The sequence below is a fragment of the Sander vitreus genome, chromosome 10 (genome assembly GCF_031162955.1).
Source record: "Sander vitreus isolate 19-12246 chromosome 10, sanVit1, whole genome shotgun sequence".
NCBI classification, from domain to species: domain Eukaryota; kingdom Metazoa; phylum Chordata; class Actinopteri; order Perciformes; family Percidae; genus Sander; species Sander vitreus.
Genome location: NC_135864.1, coordinates 13,686,575 through 13,709,035, shown reverse-complemented (window position 1 = coordinate 13,709,035; position 22,461 = coordinate 13,686,575). Strand labels below are relative to the sequence as shown.

Genomic DNA, 22,461 nt, shown 5'->3' with positions numbered 1-22,461 from the left:
TAGATTGGTGACATTTACAATAACAATCACAGTTTTGAAATCTGTAACCTCAACCTAGAGGTCTCTAATAGCTACACCCCTCCCCCCAGAGGACTGCAGAAAGTTTTGTACACTGGTCTAGCAGGACTATTGTGTGTGCTTGTTTTTGTTTACTTTCTCCTCATGTCACACACAGAAAATGACTACCTATCAAAAACAGTTAAAGGCTACATTACGTTAAATGATTTAACCATAGACTGGATTTAAATATACAATCTGAATGTGTAGGTCGTCTTATTTTATTTTATCGACACAAACAACAGGTAGTTGTAGTTGGGCTAGCCGCTAGCGTTGAATCCTCAACAGCTGAGTTGAATGTAGCGTCAAAATATTTAAACAAATCGACATACCTGAAACAAATCCACAACGGAAAGGAGACGGCGAATGCGTCTTCTGTTTTCCACGTCTTCTCTGTTGACTAATCGGACGTAAATAAACCAACACAGCCCACACAACAGGCAACACAACTGCTGGAACCGACATTTTCCCGAATGAAAATAGTACAGACTACTACCGGTAGACACATCGAAGCTGCACGTGACGTAGATGAGCACCATCGCTACGTTCGCTACGCTAATTTGCATATAGTGGTGTCCCATTTCATAGGGAAAGATCTTCACCCCCACTTCCCTCGTCGAGGGGACTTTACTGTCGAGGGCACTCAAAACCAAGTGGTAGTTTTAAGGGGGGCGAAATGGGACAGGCCATATATCTTAATTACTAGTAAGTAATTACTTTATCTTACTTTTCCAATTAGGGGTGGAGGTGACAATATTACAGGGACACAATATTCATTTGTAGTTGTATCACAAAATATATCGATATTGCGAAATAAAATTACATATACCCAACCCTTATTTAGAGGCTACTTATGGCATAGAAGAGCAGATCTGAAAACATTGCGGCTGCAGGAATTTTTGGAGAGATTAACAAAACTACAAGAGTAGTTGGCAATTCTAATCTTGTCTCCCTTCTGAAAGATGAGGGAGAAGCAGTACTTTTGTGCTGTATTTACATTTGGTCAACATTGGATTGGCTTTTCTGTGACACTACATCAAACAAATAATATTGAAACAGTGGGAGGTTTTAAAACTCAGATATCAGAACTTTCTTAACAATCCGCACATTTTTACTTCATTCCCACAACAATAGTGGTGATATAAAGTACATGTGCTTTGTAGTACCATAAATAAACTTGTGGAAGCAGTCTGGTCTTTCTAAAAGAGACAGGTTTACATAAATATGTAATGTATTGATAAAAACAGTAATTTTGCCAGAAAGTTTAATTAGGGCTGTCAAAATGAACGCGTTAACGAGTTATCGCAAATTCCTGTTAACGCAAGTACGTTCTGTGATTTCGGTCTGTAGTTTGGGAAATCAGGAAGCTGCAGCAGTAACATTGTGGATAGTGTTGCCAACTTGGCGACTTCTTGCTAGATTTAGTGACTTTTTTGACCCTCTTAGCGTATTATGCAGGCAGTAGAGGAAGGGGGGGCTGCCTGCAGGCTGCAATGGGGAGTCGAGACGGCGGAACGGGAGCAGGTCTTACAGGTCTTATAATACATCCATGAATGGGAGTGGATGGCTAGCAGAAACAAAGCTCCTTGGCACAAATGGATGCATAAAAGGGTCTTTTTAATGGCAAGTTGAGTTTCAAAGCCGTTCCAGATGGTTCTCTCCACACGACTAAAGTTATTCACTAAATATTTACTGTCGATGTGAACTGAGTTACCAAAGGAATACTCGCGTCTCAAATACCACCTGAGCATTAAAAACTTGAAAAAATATCCCTTTCAAAGTTTTAGCCTTTCAACATTTAGAACAGATAAAAAAATGTGCGCTTAATCGTGATTAAAAAATGTACATTGTATGTACATGTATGTATGTATCAATTGACAGCCCTAGTATTAAAATATATATATATAGAGAGAGCAATTATTTTTTTATGGTAATGGCCACAGTATGGTTTTATGTTTGTATGTTAGTGTTGGAGACAGTGAGAATTTTCATCAGTAATGTGAATATCACATGATGACTGACCATCATCTTTGTCAGCTGTTCTGTAATGCTGAATACACACTGACACAGAAGGACAGAGAACGGGCTGATACCAGGGCGCATAAAGCTTGATCATGTCCTCGCTGTTTCCTTCTTTCCTGCCCCTGTATCTCCTAATTTTTTTGGCTAAAGAACGTGCTATTGACCCCTTGTCTGTACTGCCACTATCTGAAATTGCTCGATTGTCTATGGGTATTGCAGTGTATTGCATGCACACTGACATCTTCCCCCTATCTGGTGCTAGAAAAGAAAAGAAAAGTTGTTAAACAAAAACAGTTTACCACAAGCACAGGATGACAAATGAAATTTGTCCTATATATTTTTTTTAATTTTTTATTATTCTATATTGTTATGATTTTGTTTTATGGCGTAGTTGCACATCCCTGGGCATATAAGCTGAATACCAGGAAGCTCACAAGGGTTTGATTCCAGATATGTTTCTCACAGCAGCCCATTCCTCCAAGCAGTGTATGGCTGGCTACAGGGTTGACCATGAGTGGGGTGGTTATGTCAGATGGCTGAATAGCTGGATTGTTCTGCAGCTTCAATCCGTTGGATCTCTCTAGAACTAGCATTCCTCGAAAACAAAGCACAGAGAAAATTGGCTCATTTAAACTTGATTTGTTTGGAGTACCCAATGCAATTCTCATACCTAGATATGATTTGATATTCTCTGCTTTGTCAGACACAACATGATGTGAGTCTAGTTCTGTGTGTAAACTGTGGGTGTCTGTGTGTTTTCCTGTGTACAGCTGCAGCTGCACAGGCACAAGCCGAAGAGCGGCGCAGCCTGGCAGGGAACAGCCCAGGACCTACAACCAACGCACCAGCTAAACCTCAGGGGGCGAGTAGGCCAGGTAAATGACACCACACCTTGACACAGAAAAAGATGAGTTCCCAGAGCTACTGCCCTGTCACCGCTCTATTGTATTCCACAATCTGAACCATTAGATGCAACACAATCCACTTCCACCACCCTGTCGGTGTAGCTTACTGCAGGTAAACCTTAGTCAACATCTTATTACAGTTGACAAAAGCTCATTAATGACCGTCACATGTACACATCTGCCTGCCTGATGTAAAACCTTTGTAACACTATGTTACGAATCCCCCCTACGTTCTGTGAATATGCATTGCTGCATATGTTTGACCTTTTAACCACATATACACATGTATGTGTATGCAGTCATTGACGGTGCCGCGCTTAGAATAGACGACCGGCTGCGAGTGGCAAAAGAGAGGCGAGAGGAGGCAGAGAGACAACAGGGTAAGAGGGCGATCCCAGTTTCTGTGTGAAATCATTTTGGCCTAAGGCAACATACTAATAAGTGACTTTTTTTCCTGCCTGCATGCACATACTGTATGCACGGTTAGTTTTGCGAGACTCTCAGATCATGGAGCGGGAGCGCAAGGCCAAGATGCAAGTGGAGCGTCAGATGGAGGAGCGTCAGAAAAAGGTTGATGAACAGCGAAGAAAGGAGGAGCAGAAACGATTGGCTGTGGAGGAGAAGAGGAAGCAGAAACAGGAAGAGGAAAAGGTAGCTGCAGCATGGGGGAAGTCTTGAGAGCCTCAGAGCAGTTCTTGTTGTTGCTCCATAGATTTTTCTCTTGTGACTCAAATTATTGAATTTACATAGAAACACAGGTTTATATATATATATATATATATATATATATATATATATATATATATATATATATATATATATATATATATATCCCAGAGATGGGAAGTAACGAAGTACAAATACTTCGTTACTGTACTCAAGTAGATTTTTCTGATATTTTTACATTACTATTTATTTTGTGCCGACTTTTTACTTTTACTCCTTACATTTTTAACATACATTTTACAAAATTGGCTCGTTACTTTAGTTTCAAATAATTTCAGTGGAGTTACCGTTATTATTTTTCGAGTCATCAATACCGAATTCAATCTAATTGGATGGGAATATACATTTTTATGATGTGCTGCAAATTGTGCCAACCAAAACACCACGAATTGCTGGCTTTCAAGAATTTACCATTGAAGTAAATGCATCTTTTTGTTGTTATCAAAAGCTATTTGTTGTTTGTTTCAGTAACTTTATTAAGTTTACGTTAATGGTCAGTTACATTTGTTCTCCTGCTAGCAATGACAATGCCTTGGTTCGCTAGCATTTAGTTAAGTAACCCAAGTAACGTTAAGGTTAGCGAGCGTTCAGTTTATTTGAAAATAATCTAATACTAGCTGATACAATATCTGCATGTATAGCTTTATATTAAAAACAAATTCAAAAACTTGATTTAGTGTAACAGTGCTGTAACGTTACTCAAGACCGTTCTTGTTTTCGAGACCATTTAAGTTAACGATAACGTTACTTGGTTTTGTCTCAAATCAACTTTATTTTGGGCTAATGTTAATGTCTCAAACCTCTCAGACGTAAGTTAGAGGACTCATGTTTGAAATCTCACAGAATCACAATTGAATTCATATCTTGCTTAGAATCTTATTAACCTGGAGTCCCAGTCTCTGTCACAATAATCATATATGTGATGTTTTAGGCCCATTGGCAGACATCCATTTAAAATGTAGGCAATGGCATATAAAGAGCCTTTTTTCCATGTCCACCGAATACTTTTGCCATCTCTGTGTGTGTGTGTGTGTGTGTGTGTGTGTGTGTGTGTGGAAAGGAAGAGAATTTTGAATAAAGACAGTGTTAATGGGATTACAGTACAGTTATGCATACATTGTAGTACAATTATGACATCACCAGGTCTTGTCCGCTCTACTTCTGGTTTAGGTACCAATATTGCTCTGCTGTAAATAACTTTTTTTCTTCCTCTACCCCTGTAATGCTGCAGGAGCACTACGAGGCAGTGATGCGGCGGACATTGGAGCGCAGTCAGCGAGTGGAGCAGAGGCAGAAAAGATGGTCCTGGGGAGGACTGTCCACAGACTCAGATGGACGAACAGGTAGAGGCCCTTCCATCACCTTAAAAAGTTCACCCTTTCCTTTCTACTTTTGTTCAATTTAACTTTCACCATGGCTTGCCATGGCGCATCAAAGAGCCATTTACGATACACCAAAAGCTCCTCACGTCTTAGATATGATTGAAAGTAGTCAAGTTTACAATGTAATCAGGTTTCACCACAGGTGGGGTTAAATCCAGCCACAATGTATATGAAAGCAATTTAAAGCTTTTTTTTGCCAGCAACCGATAATCAAAGTGGTAAAAGTGCTCTCAAGCTGGTATTGATATCAAGAAAGTCAAACATGGTTATTCAGAGAAAGGTGCAGTACTCTATTATCTTTTTGTTATTCAAAAATACAGAGAGGCGACTGTGTCTTTTTACTGTGTTTCACCACAAAATCTACCTGTGTAAGCTTGGGTGATATGCATGAGAGAAAATCAGTGTTGAATCACATCTTTTTCAGTAATTTTCAGGGGCATCTATAATAACTGAGCCTTGTTATCAGTCAATGATGCAAAACATTTTCTTTCCTTTTTTTGAAGCTTCCCAACTTAATAGCTTCAAATCGGAACCCAGGAGCATTGAAGCTGCTCCCTTTCAGACTGTGAAAGTGGAAAACTTTCAACAATCTAATTTTGTTCAAGTTAAAAATATAATCAGATATTGCTAACACTACTGTCAGATATTGTTAGCTATCAGCAATTATGCAAGCCCTGTTTTGCCATGCAGTAAAATAAACCCATAACATCCAATTATTTACTGAGATCTGAAGATATGTCAGTGACAATTGTAACTAGTCTGTCACACTCACTCTCACAACACTACATGCAATATCACTTAACCCCCTCTGTACACACGAGCAATAAACCATAATGTTCTGCATAAATCTGCAGAAAGTTTGTAACTTTGAAATACATGGGTCACTTAAATTAGGTTTTTTTTTATATTTTGCCGAGATAACTCTTTGGTGCCAAATACTCAGGCCAGTGTATTTATTGCTTTAGGCACTGGGTGTCAAACAAAGGCTGATGGCTACCAGCCAGGTTTCACCTCTTTTCTCTTTCCTTCTATGAAGGATGTGCCTCAGCATCTTTTGTTTTATTGCTCCTCTCTGAGAGCTGTCTTTTCCCACAGGAGACTCTGATGCCGGCACCTCATCTCCAGTAACTATAGTTATCTCCTCTGCCTCGCCAGAAAAGCCACCAAGGAATCAACAAGGTTTTGTTTGTTGATAATTTGCTTACCAATGTAGCAACACAGCATGGACTGGCACCGGCACTCTAGTTATCTTGGTTACCTACTATGCTTTCCACCAACCCCTCCACCCCACCAACCCCCACCTGCAGTCTAACCGGCAGCTTTTCACTAAGTTTTTTTTTTTTTTGTATGGGGCATGTATTCTGAATGTGCCTTTTGCTGGGTGAATAGCTGGAAATATAGCTTTCGGTTTTTCACTCACTCACACTATCTAGCACTTCCAGGTCACATGGGCAACTTTGCATGGATGCCCATTCGAATGACACACACACACACACACACACACACACACACACACACACACACACACACACAAAAAGGACTTATATCCCCTCTGGATTCTCTGGCACAGATCATGTAATGTTGGTGATGTTCTCCACTTTTTACTAACCACCATGCCTGGCTCTAAAACCAACACCTTTGTTATGGTTTGTTAAAAATGTACATTGTCATGTTAAACATGATATTTACCAGCAAAGACATATGTGTTTTGTGTATCACGTGTTTTGCTAAGTGCGTCACTAAATGTGCACTGCATTAGTAGAACATTAGATCAACGGGTTAATGAGGATACTATATCAGTGTATATAGTTTTTATGTATTTTTACTTTAGGCTTATGTTAATTAAGCAGCATATCACCCTTTGCATATTAGTGGTATTAGGATCTTTCAGAATCCTGTACTCCCTTGTGTGCACCCAAATGCCCTCCTCTATTGGCCAACCTCCAGTGTAAACCCCGCCTTCCTTGTCTGTCTCTCCTCCTCCATCTTAGTGGACAAGCGCTCCACATCTACCATGAACCTGAAACAGCTGTCCGAGGCTGGCATCAGCAAACGCCTATCCTCCTCCTCTGCCACCCTTATCAAATCTCCTGACAAAAGTAAGTCCCCTCTTTTCCCTCCCTCCTTCCCCTTCTTCATTTACTCCTACTCCACCACCCTGCCTCCCTTCCTCCTACCCTCCCTCCTACCCTCCCTGCATTTCTGTGCTGTGTCTTAACCAACGTAGTATATTCCAAACAGTCTATTATCAACCAGGTAAACATATTATTGTGATTATTGATGTACTGAGATCTATCAAGTGACAGACTGTAGAGTATCTGGAACAAACACTTTCTTTTCCAACTCTTAAGCCTGGAATGAACTCTGACCCCTGTGCTCTCCATATCCAGGGTTTAACACACAGGCTCACTGGAGCACTGACAGACTGGTAAAAAAAAATTGCTTTAGCCCTCTGTCTCTAGTTCCAGCTAATGATAAAGTAGCATGGCCTCTCAATCCATTCACTATGAACCTCTATGAAGCACTGAATCACATTTTCAGAATCAGAAGGGTTCCCAAGCACCAACTGGTAATTCATTAATAAATACTGTATGCTAATAGTGGTTTAGAAGCCTTTCACAATATTCCGAAGCATTTGATTCACAAGAAGTATTTTTGATTTGTGCTGAGAAAAATAATCACCACAATCAGTTGATTTATATTTCTCCACAGCTTCTATGCATTGCCAGTGCCATTTCTTCTTTCTGATAGTGGTGATTTCTCTATACCTCTCAACTTGTTTAATATTAATGCTTTTCCTTTCCCAGGCCTATGAATATATTCTAAAAAAGTCTGAGAGACTTTGCACCATTCACAAGAGAGCACTGTATAAATTCACCATTGGGTGTTTCATCATTGTCTCTCAGGTGTTAAGCCGAGGAGTTCGTCTTGTAACCGGTTGCCTAACAATGGCAATGCTGCTCAGGCCAGTAAGGAAGATGGCAAAAAACTTCAGGTGGAACAGACAGGTGCAAAAGATCCCCTCTCCATCCCATACTATACTTTTATAACAGAGATGGTGTACAGTACACAATTTAGCAAACCACCACTGTTTATGGAGAAAATATTCAATAAGTTCCATTACAAAATAAGCTCTATCACAACTATGACAATAACATAGCAATCTGACTTTGTGCATGCTAATGGTTCAAACACTTAACAGCTATTAATACTACAACAGGGGACCTGTCCTGACTCATTATCGGATAGGGCAGTTTCAGCTCTCCTCTGTGTACCTAGACATTGTCTATTATACTTCACATCAGCTGCAGTCTTCCGTAGCCTGGTGACTCACATAAGGGCCAAATGAAGTGCACATGACTTGTAAACTGTCTTTGGGGATTCCTTGTTGACTCCTTCCCAGTGCCTGCTCGGCTATAACTCCACTTTCATGTCCGTAGGCCGTTCCGTCGTGAAGAGAAGTTCCTCCCTCACACGAGTAAGTGTGGGCAGAGCACAGACCCCCGCCAAGCCTGATAAGGGGACAACGGATGATCAAGGTGGCTAGCATGAACAATCGGTTGTAATTTTTCTCATGCCCTTATCTGCACCACTCAGGCCTCCACTTTTGAATAACAAGCATGCTGCTGTGATGTTAACGGCTTGCTTGTTCTGAATTTGCTCGGTTTTAAATCTTATCAACACTGTTGGCTACTAAGAGGTCCTGGGGATAACACTTGGCCCATTTCAGTGTCATCAGCTATATGGGTCTATAAACTGGCCACCTCCTCTTTCTGTGTTCATTTTGTCTATATTCTCATTTAAATCTTCTCACTGACTGCTAATTTACCCCTAGGCAGCTGCTAAGCCTCTCTAAAACTGTGTGTCTGTAATTTACTGGGAACTCAGTACTCATTCCATGTATGCCTTTACCTTTCTGCTGTCTTAACCTACCAGATCCTGTTCTGTGCCATGTTTCTCACTCACAGCTGATCTTTGTTTCAACCTTTTTTATTTTTTTATTTTCACGTGACAACACGGGAATGGTTTTGTTTTGTGTGCCGTGTCTGCACTAACACAGTCTAATTGTTTTGTTGTCACAAAGTGTTGTGTGTATTCTCCCTTCAAGATGACGTCATAGCTGGATTTAAGTCACTAGGCTCGTGCTAAAGTGTGGTGTGTGTCAGTGCCATCCCACCGTAGCACCCCCAGAGCACAGAATTGACCACAGCAACTCCAAATGCAGCCTGTGTATTGCCATTAACCACCAATGCTTTTGTTTGTCCTATAGCCATGTCAGCATCCGTGCAGATGATGTAAAAATGTTCCTGTTCTGTATACGTGTTTGTTCTGTGTGGTTAGAGAAAATAATACAACACAGCTACTATCATTCATACTGACTTACTACTTCATATCTGCGAAATAACAATGTCTTAAAGTTATTTAATCCAAAAGCTCCCACACATAACACATTTTCATAACTATAACCTTATTTCAGACTAATAGCCCAGATTCTTAATACCTGGGTGTAGTGCACTGCAGAGCTGTGCTGCTATGCTCCAGGGGCTAGCACTCAACAGCTAACAAACAAGTCTGTCGGCAACAGATGTCTTCTCAGTAAGGGGCTCCACTCTGTACTGGTGGCTCTGTACTCTCCTTTTGAAGAGCTAGCATTTAGGGACATGTGGCAACATCAACCTGTCAACTCTTCTTCTGGTATGATGTCTACTTTGTAGCTTAGATGGCAACAAGGACCGAAATAGGGAATTGTTAATTCTTTCATCCCATGGAAGCAAGAGCTCCTGGCTTCTGCTGTGAAATTAATGTCTACCATAGATACCATACATGCTTTCATAATATGCTGACTTGTTCAGAGCTGACCATTTTTAGTCAGCCTCCTCATTTTAATCAATTTTGTCACTTTTATATTAACCTTAGAGATGTTTGCACAGCAGAAGCTAAATAATTCTTGCCTGGTCACGGTCACTTGCCCTATCACTTTTAAGTTTGTTTCACTTCTCATCTTCCTACCCAATAGTTTTCCTCTGCCGACTTTGAAGTTCACTAATGGATTGTTTTTTCCCATCAGCACACCTCCCTCTACCTCAAGTGACCATTGATTTGACCTCATTGTCTACCTTGACTACTGTTTTTTCTGATCTTCAGTTACCAGACAATCAGTCTTTGGTCTGTCTCATCATCTTCCATGGCATCCTTTCCTTACTGTCTCTTACTAACTATCCTCATTTTTTGAATATCACTGAAAGTTAACAGGATAAAGACAGTTGATAGGGGACCCATGTAAGATTTTTGAGACATAACCTTTGGTTGTTAATGTTGATTCTTTCCTGTTGGTTAAATCACATGGTGACCTTTCTAAACTTAATTGACCCCTCCCTACCCCCTTTCTTTGTTTTACCTTCATCCCCCATTCTTATCCACTCTTTCCTACTTGGCTCTTTGTTCTCCTCTTTTTTCGGGTGATTTTTCGGCCGTGTAGCTCGCAGGCCACCGGCCGGCAATGTGGACGGAGGGGTCCTTAGTCGCCTGCTCACCCCCACCCAGGCCTCACTAGCTAGGAGCAGGAGCGCCGCCGCCCTGTCAGCTGAAGGAACAGATGCTCCAGGTAACCTAGGAGACCATAACAGAGAGGAAGGATGGCTAGACACAGACCCTGGTCCTCTCTACTTACTCTCATTTAATCAGTAGAAAGTCAGCCCAGTCACTCCCAGTATCACTTCACTAGATCTGAGCTCATATCCCAGTACCCTGCTGCAGACCCTCGTGCTTTTGTGAATGGTGGCCTCTTGGTGGTGATGGTGGAATTACAGAAGTCGCTGCACTGCTCCCTGTGTTTAAAATCGGCTATTGTAACAATCAGCTGTTTATGTTATGTATGTACAGGAATTATTTGCAGCAAAGTACACTCATGTGAGAGAGCATACAGTAGTAGTCAGTAAATATTGACACACACATGCACGGGTCCAGCTCACATGCGCTCTCAGATCTGACACAATTGACTGTTGTGTGCTGAGCTGAGCAGGGCTGACTTGGCTGGGAGCATTTCTCTGCATCTGAAGAACCTCAGGGTCCATGCTGGGAGATTTGCTCTAAGCTGCTTACCTGTTGGTTCTTGTTACGTCAGAATGAGACTCTTGTGCTGTTGCATGTGTTCTGATAGTGAGACCAGAGGGCTGGGGACTCCAGTACACGTTGCTGAAATAGTAATTACTGGCATTTTCATAGAATATATGGGTTTAAAGTCACACTATCTCAAATTCAGTACGTCCCCATTCTGGCACTAGATTTTGGGCTGACAATTTTTTTGTAAAATATGCTCTAAAGCCATCAAGGTAGAGTTTTACATCTCACCGGTTGACTTGCATGCCTTACATTTTATGTGAACTGTTTCTGTGTTATGCAACGATGGGAGTGATCTACATTACATAAGGCAGCGGTTGAGGATATACATAGTCCCAGACCCAGCATAGACAACCCGTGATGAATCTCCTGACATACGCTGATGAATACTGCATTTTTCTTGTTGACTGTTTTTCTTTTTAAGATGGAAATAGCCATACTGTAAAGCACTGACTCACTTCAAAGTTGCAACTGTATTTCCCGTGTTGGTTTTAGGTTGTGATGTTTATCGAGTGGCCATTACAAACCCATTAGCAGCTATAGATCTTCTGCTAAGTATAGCCCCAGTAGAAAGATGACACGTCGCATTAGCAGCAGTATCAGTGGTAGCTCATGGGTAGGGTAAATTTCATAGTCACGATAGCTGCTCAGTGTGCAGTCAGAATGAATTACAAAACACATTTGTGACCAGACTGGCAGGGAGAGTTCTTCAGGTCTCAGGATTATCATGGCTTATCCCTCAATCTGACACAGCAAGCTCATAGCCAATGGCCAACAGCCTTAATTTTCTTTGCTAACTACAGGCAACACTCAAACTCTGTGGTAAGGACAGTTATAGTTATTAAGCAGCTCGGCATCAACATTTTACATTGGTTTGTCCTGTTAACATACAATTGAGATTTGTTTGACTGTTGAATGCTTTAGAAATTGTAAGGTAATGCTTGTGCCAGAGACGGATTTGTCCTGAACCCACAAATGTTGCATTTAATGTCTGATCTAAAGTTGGGAGAGTTACATTATGATGGCAGGAAGGACTGAATTAGAAAGATTGCAAATTACTTTCTTAAGTTTCTTTAACTGAACACAAACACTATGAACATTTGTTGTGCGTTTAGTGTACTAATAAATCTGTGTGATATGTGTCGGTGTGTATTGAACTATTAGTGGTAGGTTTTGTGTAGTGTGTGCTGTGCTGTGGCGCTTGGTGTTCAGGTTTGTTGTGTCCAGAGGCTTTGGCACCTGTGGGGTGTCTGGTTTTTTTGTTTTTCTCTGCTGCTCATGTCTCCTGTAATCTCCAGCCCAATCAAAGCTTCAGAAATCAAGCTGTTGCCTGCCTAAAGTGCTACATCTAACAAATTGCTTTTTTTGTGCTCTTCTCCCCATACAAAAACACTTCTGCATTTCTTTCAACCATCATCTGCCCTCCCTTCCTCTCTCTTTCTCTCCCTCTTTCCCTCTCTCTTTTTCTCCTCTCTCTTCATTCTTTTCATTTGGCTTTTTGCTGCTTTGCTGCCCAACTCGGCCGCTTATTATGCCTCCCATTGGTTGTGCTCCCCTGGCCCTGCGATGACTGTGTCCTTTACCAGAGTGTCACCTGTGTCCTCGCTCAGTCTCTGCCAGTCCCCTACATCCACCGCGGGGACCTGTGCGCAGCCGCAGCATTGACCGGCAGAAGAGCAGCATGACCACCTCTGTGTCAGCCGACGGAGCCCTTGACCCTTCACTGGTGAGAAGACGTTTGCATCAGACATTTACTAAAGAAATGTATAATGCTGTTAATGATCTGAAGTGGAAGCTAAAATTTCCTTCCTGTTCTCACCACCTTAAGCTGCATTTTTGTATCCTCAACTATATATGTATATCTTATATGGCTATGCGAATATAGATACTTAGCATACATGTGAGTACAGACTTATATTGTTTCCAAGAGGAGGTCCGTTTGCTTGTGCAGTATTAGAAGGGAAAGATGCGGAAAAGGATTTGATAAGGTTTCATTTAGTGGGTCCAGTCGCTTTGGATGCCTAAATATCGGTGTTGTATGAAAAACCCTGCTATAACATCATATCTGTTTGTTAGATTTTAACGATATCTCATTTGAGAATTGTATTAATTAATTTATGATAAAAGTTATGTGGTCAAAAGGATAATGTTGAATTATTTTCAGCCCTGTGTCATTAAGTCAGTTTCCATTTACTGATGGAGTAACCTGACTTTAGATGGTATCTTCTAATCTTGTCCATATTCAAACTACAGCATGATAATGGACACATTTACATTTGTACATATGTACCACACTGCTACAGCCAGCAATAGTATGGTTTTATTTCCATAAGGAAAGTTATTGAATTTAATCTAGACTATAAAAACATTTTAGCAGTGGACTAGGGCTGCATATCGTTTTTTTAATCTTCATTACAATATCAACTTGCGCAATAAACACATCGCGAAAGGGTGCGACATATCACAGACGCAGATAAATTTTTTTGTTAGTTAAAAGAAAATATAAGTACAGTGTAACTGTTTTTTTTTTATTCAATTTGTTCAATAAAATAAATGATTTCCTTTCATTTGTTTTAAATTCAACATATTGTTGTATTTTAGCAGAATACTAAAAGCAGCAGAACTGAGTACAGTTTAATGCTTTAATGTTATTTATCGCAAGTACTATCGTTATAGCGATAGTCAACAACGTTATCGCATATTTTCCTAATATCATGCAGCCCTACAGTGGACACAGTTTTAATTGTTGGTAGCAGTGGAAGAGAGAAATACCTTACGACAACACACAGATGTTTTAAGTGCATTCATTTTGACATTAAAATGTCATTGTTCAGAGAAATGAGTAGATGCCACCAAATACTTTGATTTATATGCACATATCCGGCTACATTTGCCTGTCAAAGTACTATGGCAGGATGCTAACTATAGGGAAATGTTGTTTCCTCTAGCTGTTCTTTAAACCTTTGCTAGTCACTCATAATATGAACTTGTTCATACACTGCCAAAATGTTACCCTACTTTATCCTACCTACTGCTACTCATAAGTGATGTCTTAAATGTTCTCATTTGGTGTCCAGTCGTGCCTCTCTCTCTCTCTCTCTCTCTCTCTCTCTCTCTCTCTCTCTCTCACAACCTGCCTGTCCTCCTCATCCTCTGTGGCTGTGAAGGGCCTCATTGTCGTAGCATGAGACAAAGGGATCCACAGTGGCCTTATTATGGACAGATCAGACCATGCAAAGCAGACCCCACCCTGACCCTAGGCCCTTAATATCAAAGGCCTTTGACTTTCCTCACCATTTCAATGTCTTTTTTTCTTCCAAATGCACAGATTGGTGTGGAAATAATTGAAATTCACAGCCTATCACTCAGGCATTGCCAGACACTTTGGTTAAATTGTGTCTTTTATGTCAGCTAAATGTCTGCCTGCCTACAGTGGGCATTAACAAATCATCAAAATATATATAAGAAAAGAACTTTAAGGGTGCACACTGTGTAGGTCTTCTGCAAGCTTCCTCCCTTTCCTTATTAAAGGATGTTATGAGGGCTTTAGGGTCGATTATCAAGCTGTGTGACCAAAGCTAAACCACCTTATTAAGGGGCAATTTCTTAAACATAACATAAAATGCATTGTATCTTATTTTTACTTGGCATTCAGTACTAAAGTCTTGAGAAAGGGAGTGTACTGTTTATTTGTGTCCGTCTGAGTGTCACATGGTTGGCCTTGCTGTTCCCTCTGTCGTCATGTTTATGCGCCAAACATAGCACAAGTGCGTTGAAAATAGATTCACTGAAACCTGACCCATGGCTCCTTCACACCAGCATTGTGTCAATGTTTGAAATGCCAGTAAAATTAACAGAGGCAGACTTAAAAAGCAGTTAAATGATCCATTTTCATTTCAGTTAAAGTGACTCTGTTATAATAGGCACCCTTGTTTTTGTGAATTCCATCAGGATCAACATTATGGATCACAAAATGATTAATGGGATATATTAGAAAAAAAACATACAGTATTTCTGCTAACCAAAATTATGTTAACGTTTTCTGACTTTTCACTATTTTTTGGCCACTTTTCCTAAGGCTATGAGCCCTGATGATGTGTTACAAGTAAATCCTGCTTCATTTTAAGGAGTCACAAGCCAAAATGCTGGAAAACACTGGTATAGACCAACAGGTTGTAGTGAATACTTATTAGGGTTGTGGATTGATCAATACAACTTAGTTATATGATGCAACTTGTTATAAATTCAACAGATGATGATGAATGATATTTAATTAACAATGACAATAGGAAAACTTAGAGTTCTTAGCATGATCCTTGTTCAGTGACTGTCATAAATGACTTCCTCACTTCTGTCCCATTGCTGTGGAACTACAGAAAGACAAGCAGTTTACATCGCCTGGAGGGCAACGTCCCGCCTCCCCATCTACTACCATGGGACGCAACCGTTCACCATCCCCAGCCCCCAATCCAGCCCCAAAGAGGACCCCCTCCCCAACAGCATCCAAGTATGACTACTTTTCCAATACAGATTTAGAGAGATACTAGAGTTTACTCTAGTATGGATGCAGCCTTTCATTTTGATTTCATTATAAAACACAAAAAGACAACTCACACTTTGTTCTTACAGGCAAAATCCTAAGACACGCCCACCCTCACCGAGTGCAATGAAACAACGCCCCCCATCCCCCCAGCCTATGTCAGCCAAACCTCCACCTATTCAGAAACCAGCTCTTACTCCAACAGGGGCCCCCACCTTGCGAAAGAGGGACTCCAAGTCCAAGGATCTGTGTCCGGTCCAGGCTCTGTCTCCACAGTCCTCTGATTCCAGCAAGACCAAAGAGAAAGATGGTGAGCAATTCTCAGTGATAAGAATGCAGTTCACAATATGAATGTTTTATTGTACTTATTTAAAATATATCTAACACTATAGAAGGTCTTTCACATTAGTACAAAACATGTAAAACAGGTCCATATAAAGGCAGATTTAATTCTCATGGTCGACTGACAGATTTGAATTAGTACCAATATTTGCCAAGGCTGATCTTTATTCTGGCAACCAGGATGTTTGCACTGGTGCATGGAGGCATCCTGGCAATTTCAGAGAGGGAAGTGATCCAGCGAGACATCTTTTTCATCTCAACTAAATAAATATTACTGAAGTTCTTTGCCATTGGGGTCCAAACCTAATTACACTCCCAAAAAATATCAAAGTCCTTTCTTTATTGACATTTTACTGATCTTGTTTCTAGATCATTACCTATGAATAATTGGATGTCCCTTCATCTTTTGCAAGTAAAGATCGTTCCTACACAAAGGCTTCTTGCAGGTCATCCTCCACATATTCATTGTCCACACACCTGTTACATTTAATCTTTACACTATTCATACTGAACCAAGGGAGAGCAAATAAAAGGAGGAAATTAAACAGCGCTCTTGAGCGCAAAAGAAATTGCACTGGGTTGGTTTGCTAAATAAATTGTTACTTTTAGTGAATTACGGTAATAAATTGTTACTTTAAATAGAAGAAAAATAATCCTCTGTGATCATGGTTTAATACTGCTTCAAGGAGCAGTCAGTTTGGTTTCAAGATAATAGAATATTATCTGTTTTAATAAACAGATCATATACAGAATTGTGTGTGTGCGTGTGTGTGTGTGTGTGTGTGTGTGTGTGTGTGTGTGTGTGCGTGTGTGTGTTTGTTTGTGTGCTGCAAACTGACGTGGCAGCAGCTCAGATTGCAACAAATCTCAGTGGAGCAGGAGACTTATTAAGTTCCAGCTGGAGTCACATCATGTTACAGATCTGTGTTGTTGCTGCTGCTACCACCTTCTGGAGAGACTCATGCTCTGCAAGATAAAATAGCTTAGTAATGGTAATAATACTACATGCAACCGGGCAAAGACTGTCATCTACTGTATCCATTCTAAATTGTAGTTGGCACAGTTTAGGTGAGCTTATTTATCTTTAGAAATGTATGAAAACATAAAATACTTTATTCCTGTATATGTAATTTGATATCATCATACCAATCTATATCAGGATATGATCAATTGAGACTATTTTTATGAATAAAATAACCAGAGGTCTGTTTTTGATTCATCAACCAAATTAACTAGCTGATTTTGACTTTTTTTTTTTTTTTATCAGATAGAAATCACAATATATTTTCATGTAGCAGTCCTGCTCATCAGTTTGCAACATTGTCTACCAGAGACTAATACACAGAGTAATTAATGGCATAAATACTATTATAAATGAAAATCTCTGACGATGGACAAATTGATTTCATCTCATGGTATGTATTATCATATTGCTCAACCTCGTGTACTGTATGTGACTGTATTCCCACGGAGTTCTTTGAAAGAGCACAGAGAAGATCATGTGAAAGACACACAACTCTGTATCAGGCGGCTTGTTTCTCTATACTGCTCCTGTCTTTCTCTGTCACGGCTAACCTCCTCCAACAGTCAGGCTTTCTCTCCTCTCCCAGTCATCAGTCATTGGAGGGCCAGATGATGTCGCACTGCGCTCCACTTTATCCCTATGGGTGACGTCAAGCAACTTTAACGTGCCTGCAAAGCACCCCGGATAGGCGGCGCTGCATTTGTAAAAATGCTGCGCGTCAAAAAGCTGTCCATTGCCCATCTTTATGCATATTAATCAGTTGAACGTGATGCGACTATCCAATAGAAGTAGAGCACAGGGGAGACTGGGGGAAGACTCTCCTGGGTTTTTTGTTCTAGGCATCCTACAACGTACAAATGAGGGGAGGCGTCGCAACCCCACGCTTCAGTCGTGTCGCAAAAGTAGATCCGCAGCGTTAGGTCGGCAGTACATTCAGAAATGGGGGGGACAGGGTGACAAAGTGCTAAAAGTATTTTCTATATTTGTCTTTCCATCTTTCAGACTCTAAAGCCTCGACGGGCACTAACTCGGCCGCTGAGGCAGCCAAGATCCTGGCGGAGAACCGCAGACTGATGCGAGAGCAGAAAGAGAGAGAGGAGCAGCTCAGGATACAGAGGGAGGAAGAGGAGAAGTAAGATCATTGGAATTGTTCTATTACAATTTTGTCATCATTTTGTGTATGACAGTGATGCATCAGATATGATAAGAACAAAGTACCATCGACAACACTAGTAATTATAGTAAAATTGCTCTTAAGGGAATTGTAATTGTTTGAAACATTTGCATATGGTAAGTACATACACAAGTAAAACACTGCTGGTTATTTTGTTATGGGTATTCGTACGATCAGCATTTTTAGCTAGACGTGTAGGCTAAAAGTATCCTGTACTGGGGATACTGACCCCCACTTTTTGACATGTCCACTTTTAGAAATGACCTGCATTTATTTGTGAGTATGCTTTCAAGCTGTTTCTTTACTCTCCCAGGCTGAGAAAGGAAGAAGAGATGCGTTTAGCGGAGGAGGCTCGACTGAAACGCCTAGAGGAGGAGAAGAAACTTGCCGAGGAGAGGAAAATTAAAGACGAGGAAGATGCTCGCCTAGCAGAGGAGGAGCGGGTGAGAATGGCAGAAGAGGAGGCAGTGAGACAGGCCGAGCTCCAGAAGGAACGGGAGGAGGCTGAGGCCAAGGCCCTGGAGGAGGCAGAGAGAGTCCGTCTGGAGAGAGAGCGCATCATGCAGCAGAACCAGCAAGAACGAATGGAGAGGAAGAAGGTATGGATAGACTGATGGAGAATCTTCTCTTTATGTTGCTTAATCATCAAGACCTAGACCAAAATATTTTAAGTGATTATTCTTAGTGTTGCCTCATTGTGTAGATCTCAATGAGACACATTATTTACGAAGATATTTGCTCTTTTTCCATTTTAGAGAATTGAAGAGATAATGAAGAGAACAAGAAAAGGGGAGCAAAATGACTTGAAGGTGAGCTCACATTCATTCAGCCTGCATAGAACATCATCTACACTGAGTGTATGATAACACACTGTTTGGGTCTCCTGCGTAGAGAGATGGCGATAAACAGGACGAGGGAGACGAGGGAGACGAGGGAGAGGACTATGAAACCCAGAGTAAGTGTTCTCATCCCAGAGCTATCACACTGATGGCAGGTTCAGGATATCAGAGTCTAGGGCTGCAACTAACGATTATTCTAATAATCGATTAATCTGTCGATTATTTTTTCGATTAATCGATGAATCGGATAAAAAAACTAAAAAACATTCATTTACATCAACTCAATACATACTTACATACATACTTGTTGTTTTAGATAATAGTTGTGTAAAGGTAAGTAACCCAAAGAGCACACACACACACACACACACACACACACACACACACACGTTCACTTGAAGCTTATTCATTAAATTATTACCATCATTGTAGTAAGTGCAAGTTAAGTTCATTTGTACACCACATTTAAACACAGCTTAAGATGACCAAGTGCTATAAAAGAACTTTAAAATGAAATTAAAAAGTACAACACACACAAATATATTTGTCAACAATAACTGATACGGGACAAAGCACAGAATATATACATGACAATAGATTGAAAAATGAATGGTCCAAAAAAGGCGAGTGAATAAAAACGTGTCTTTAGTCTTGCAAATTATACCACCCCTGCTTTACTACCGTTATTAACGAGCTAACGCTAGCTTGTCATGCTAGTCAAGCTGGATAACGAGTAAACACCACACCAGCACCAGAAGAGGGACGTTACGTTCCTCACTTCAAAACGGAACAAAAGTAGGATTCTGTAGTGACTTTACCCTGCTGTTGAACACCCTCCGCATCAAGGACTCCAACATGTTTACGTTTTAGGAGGTGCTGAATCATCACCGTGGTGCGCCTGTGCCATGCCATGTCGCTTTTGCTTATCTTGCAATTAACACGTTTTCGATTTATGTAGTGTGAAATGCTCCCACACCTTGGATGACTTAGGTCGTACTGATTTCTCTGCCTCCGCCGTGTGTTTCAGAACAACGTTACGGGTCTCTCTGGTCTCTCTCCGTATTTCCTCTACCCCCGCTCTGCTCTTTTTTCTTTTCTTTCACTCCACACTCAACTCAATTGCTTTTATCTCCACGACTGAGTGGCGTGTCGCGCGACACAACGAATCGATAATGAAATTCGTTTTATCGATTCGTTGTTGCAGCCCTATCAGAGTCCATGAAGATTTATGTATCACTGCATGCACTGCACTGCATGTGATATTTTGTCACGGAGAGTGAAGGTGTCTCTCCCTCTTTGTGGTTGTTTGTGTATACTCTACCCAAATGGCTTGTTTGTGTGAATTTACATAATTTTCAACGTGACTTATGACTCCATTGACGTCGTAGGCCAGACCGATGACATCGGCATGGAGGATGACAAAGATGAGAGTAGTCTGTCCTTTGGTGAGCCAGTGGCACAACGAGAGGAGCCCCTGGGCAGCGTGAATGGAAAACCAGAGACGGACGACAAGGAGAATAACAATGGCATAAGCACAGATGAGCCTCAGGCAGTAAGGTACGATAAGAGAAGATAAAGAGACACACACAGAAAATGCTCAGAGTGGTGCTGACAATATTGTAATTGTTAACTGCTGAATCGCTTTCCTAACCGTCTCCCACTACCTTTTCCCCCCTCCCCTCTCCAGTCCAGTCCCTAAGGGCCGCCTCGTCGAGGGCTCAGAGTTCCTGAATGAGCAGGACTCCGCCAAGGTGGGGTTGGTCTCAGGTCTCAACGGTAAATCCAACCAGTGGAGCTTTGAGGAACTCATTGACCTCAACGTCCACTCCAAGACTCTGCCCCTCATCGAGGCAGAGGACTGTAACCAGGTCTTGATTAACTGTGACGGGAGCTCAGATGGGACCAGGGTAGCCTTCGAGGACAAGGGAAACCCCGTCAACACCCTGCATTCCCCTAATCAGCCCCTAGAAGCTCTGTCAGGTGAGGAATCATTTACACTTATTCGTCTATTAGACATTTTTGACTGTCTTCTTAAAGATGGACCATAATTCTTTCCTCCTGTGTCTCTGTAGAGATTTGATGCTGCAGCCATCGCTGAGAAGCCTCTTACTGTTGCACTTGTAAAGTTCCTGTCCAGCTGAGCTCCTTAAATGAAAGTCCTCTACCAGTTCCAAACAGCTTCCTCCTCTTTCTCCTCTTCCTCTTCCAGAGGGAGGAGCACAAGGTGAAGTGGAAAGACCACCCCAAGTGCTACATTTGCACCCCACATTATGAGGAAACAAATATATTAAAACAATTATATATATTAAAAATATGCTTCAGGGAAAGTCCATATATTCCTTCAACGTGCTCGCTTCAGGTCTCTTTCCTCTTCCTCTTGTGTTTAGTTCTCCAGATTTGTTTTTGTCTATGTTGTGTCCAAATTTGATGATGTTTTTTAAGAGTTGTGTCTTTGTCAGGGGTGCATTTGTTGTAATTTATTAATTTTGGCTTTTTTGTTATTGTAATTATTGTTATTATATGTTTAGTCTTTTGTTTTCTCTTTTATGAGAATATTCCAGAACACATGCACATTAAGCTGTGTGAATTAAATATTGTGAGTTAAAGGAAGGAGCGTTAATACACTCTGTTCTGCCGGGGTTTGGTGGGGATAGCATCCCAGGTTTCACTTGTGATTCTTCTAAATTGACTTGACCGGCTGCTTTTTGCAGCATCCAGCAATATGGCCTTACCTTTTAAAAGTGTGAATATTATAAATGGCTTGTGCTGATGCTAATACATGCACAGGTTTGTCCGTCATGTGCTTACACATGGGACTGGATCCTGTATTCATACTTTACTTCACTTCATAGAGCTCTGTCCTCTCAACCCTTATTTTTCTGTCTCCCAGCTTCTCTCACCGCTTGTTTCCTTCTCTGGCCTGTAGAGGGTATCAGGAGCACAACTCCAGCTGTTACATTTAAAGCTGAATAGTGTTGAGATTAATTAACACTGTAGTGAATTGACATGTTCAGTGAAGTTTCTGCAGTTTGTTCGTTAGGGCTCACTTAGGTTTTCTTAATTTTTACATATGTATATAGAATTTATGTTTACTAACAACATCATTGTAATTTACGTCAGAATCTGAGTTGCATTCAGTTTTAGTCTCTTCTCCACCGACTGTATCTGCACCACACAACTGTTGAATAACCATAACTGCAACATACTATTTTAACAGGTGAAGTCCATTAGTTTAATTCAAAGCTGCTTCTGAGCTTCTTAAGGCGGTATGTGTTTGTTACTGAATTGACCTTGAATGTTCGGCTGAAACTAAAAATCCGGTTTCCAGTT

General features: G+C 40.9%; 1 protein-coding gene across 10 annotated transcripts in view; it reads left to right on the top strand.

Annotated features, from left to right (window-relative positions):
• The window catches only part of map7d3 (MAP7 domain containing 3), a 33,028-nt gene extending 10,567 nt beyond the window's left edge, over positions 1-22,461 (top strand). The window contains exons 2-20 of one of the 10 annotated variants that reach the window (XM_078260340.1): positions 2,850-2,954; positions 3,284-3,364; positions 3,472-3,635; positions 4,942-5,053; positions 6,188-6,271; positions 7,084-7,191; positions 7,999-8,100; positions 8,533-8,631; positions 10,572-10,697; positions 12,823-12,938; positions 15,589-15,719; positions 15,842-16,062; positions 18,121-18,250; positions 18,606-18,891; positions 19,048-19,101; positions 19,184-19,247; positions 20,520-20,688; positions 20,819-21,111; positions 21,204-22,461. In XM_078260340.1, coding sequence (XP_078116466.1) covers positions 2,850-2,954; positions 3,284-3,364; positions 3,472-3,635; positions 4,942-5,053; positions 6,188-6,271; positions 7,084-7,191; positions 7,999-8,100; positions 8,533-8,631; positions 10,572-10,697; positions 12,823-12,938; positions 15,589-15,719; positions 15,842-16,062; positions 18,121-18,250; positions 18,606-18,891; positions 19,048-19,101; positions 19,184-19,247; positions 20,520-20,688; positions 20,819-21,111; positions 21,204-21,211 — 2,453 coding nt within the window. In that variant the 3' untranslated portion in view covers positions 21,212-22,461. Of the gene's footprint in view, positions 1-2,849; positions 2,955-3,283; positions 3,365-3,471; positions 3,636-4,941; positions 5,054-6,187; positions 6,272-7,083; positions 7,192-7,998; positions 8,101-8,532; positions 8,632-10,571; positions 10,698-12,798; positions 12,939-15,588; positions 15,720-15,841; positions 16,063-18,120; positions 18,251-18,605; positions 18,892-19,047; positions 19,102-19,183; positions 19,248-20,519; positions 20,689-20,818; positions 21,112-21,203 lie in introns of all 10 variants that reach the window. The other 9 variants (XM_078260339.1, XM_078260341.1, XM_078260342.1 and 6 more) reach the window with 9 other exon arrangements.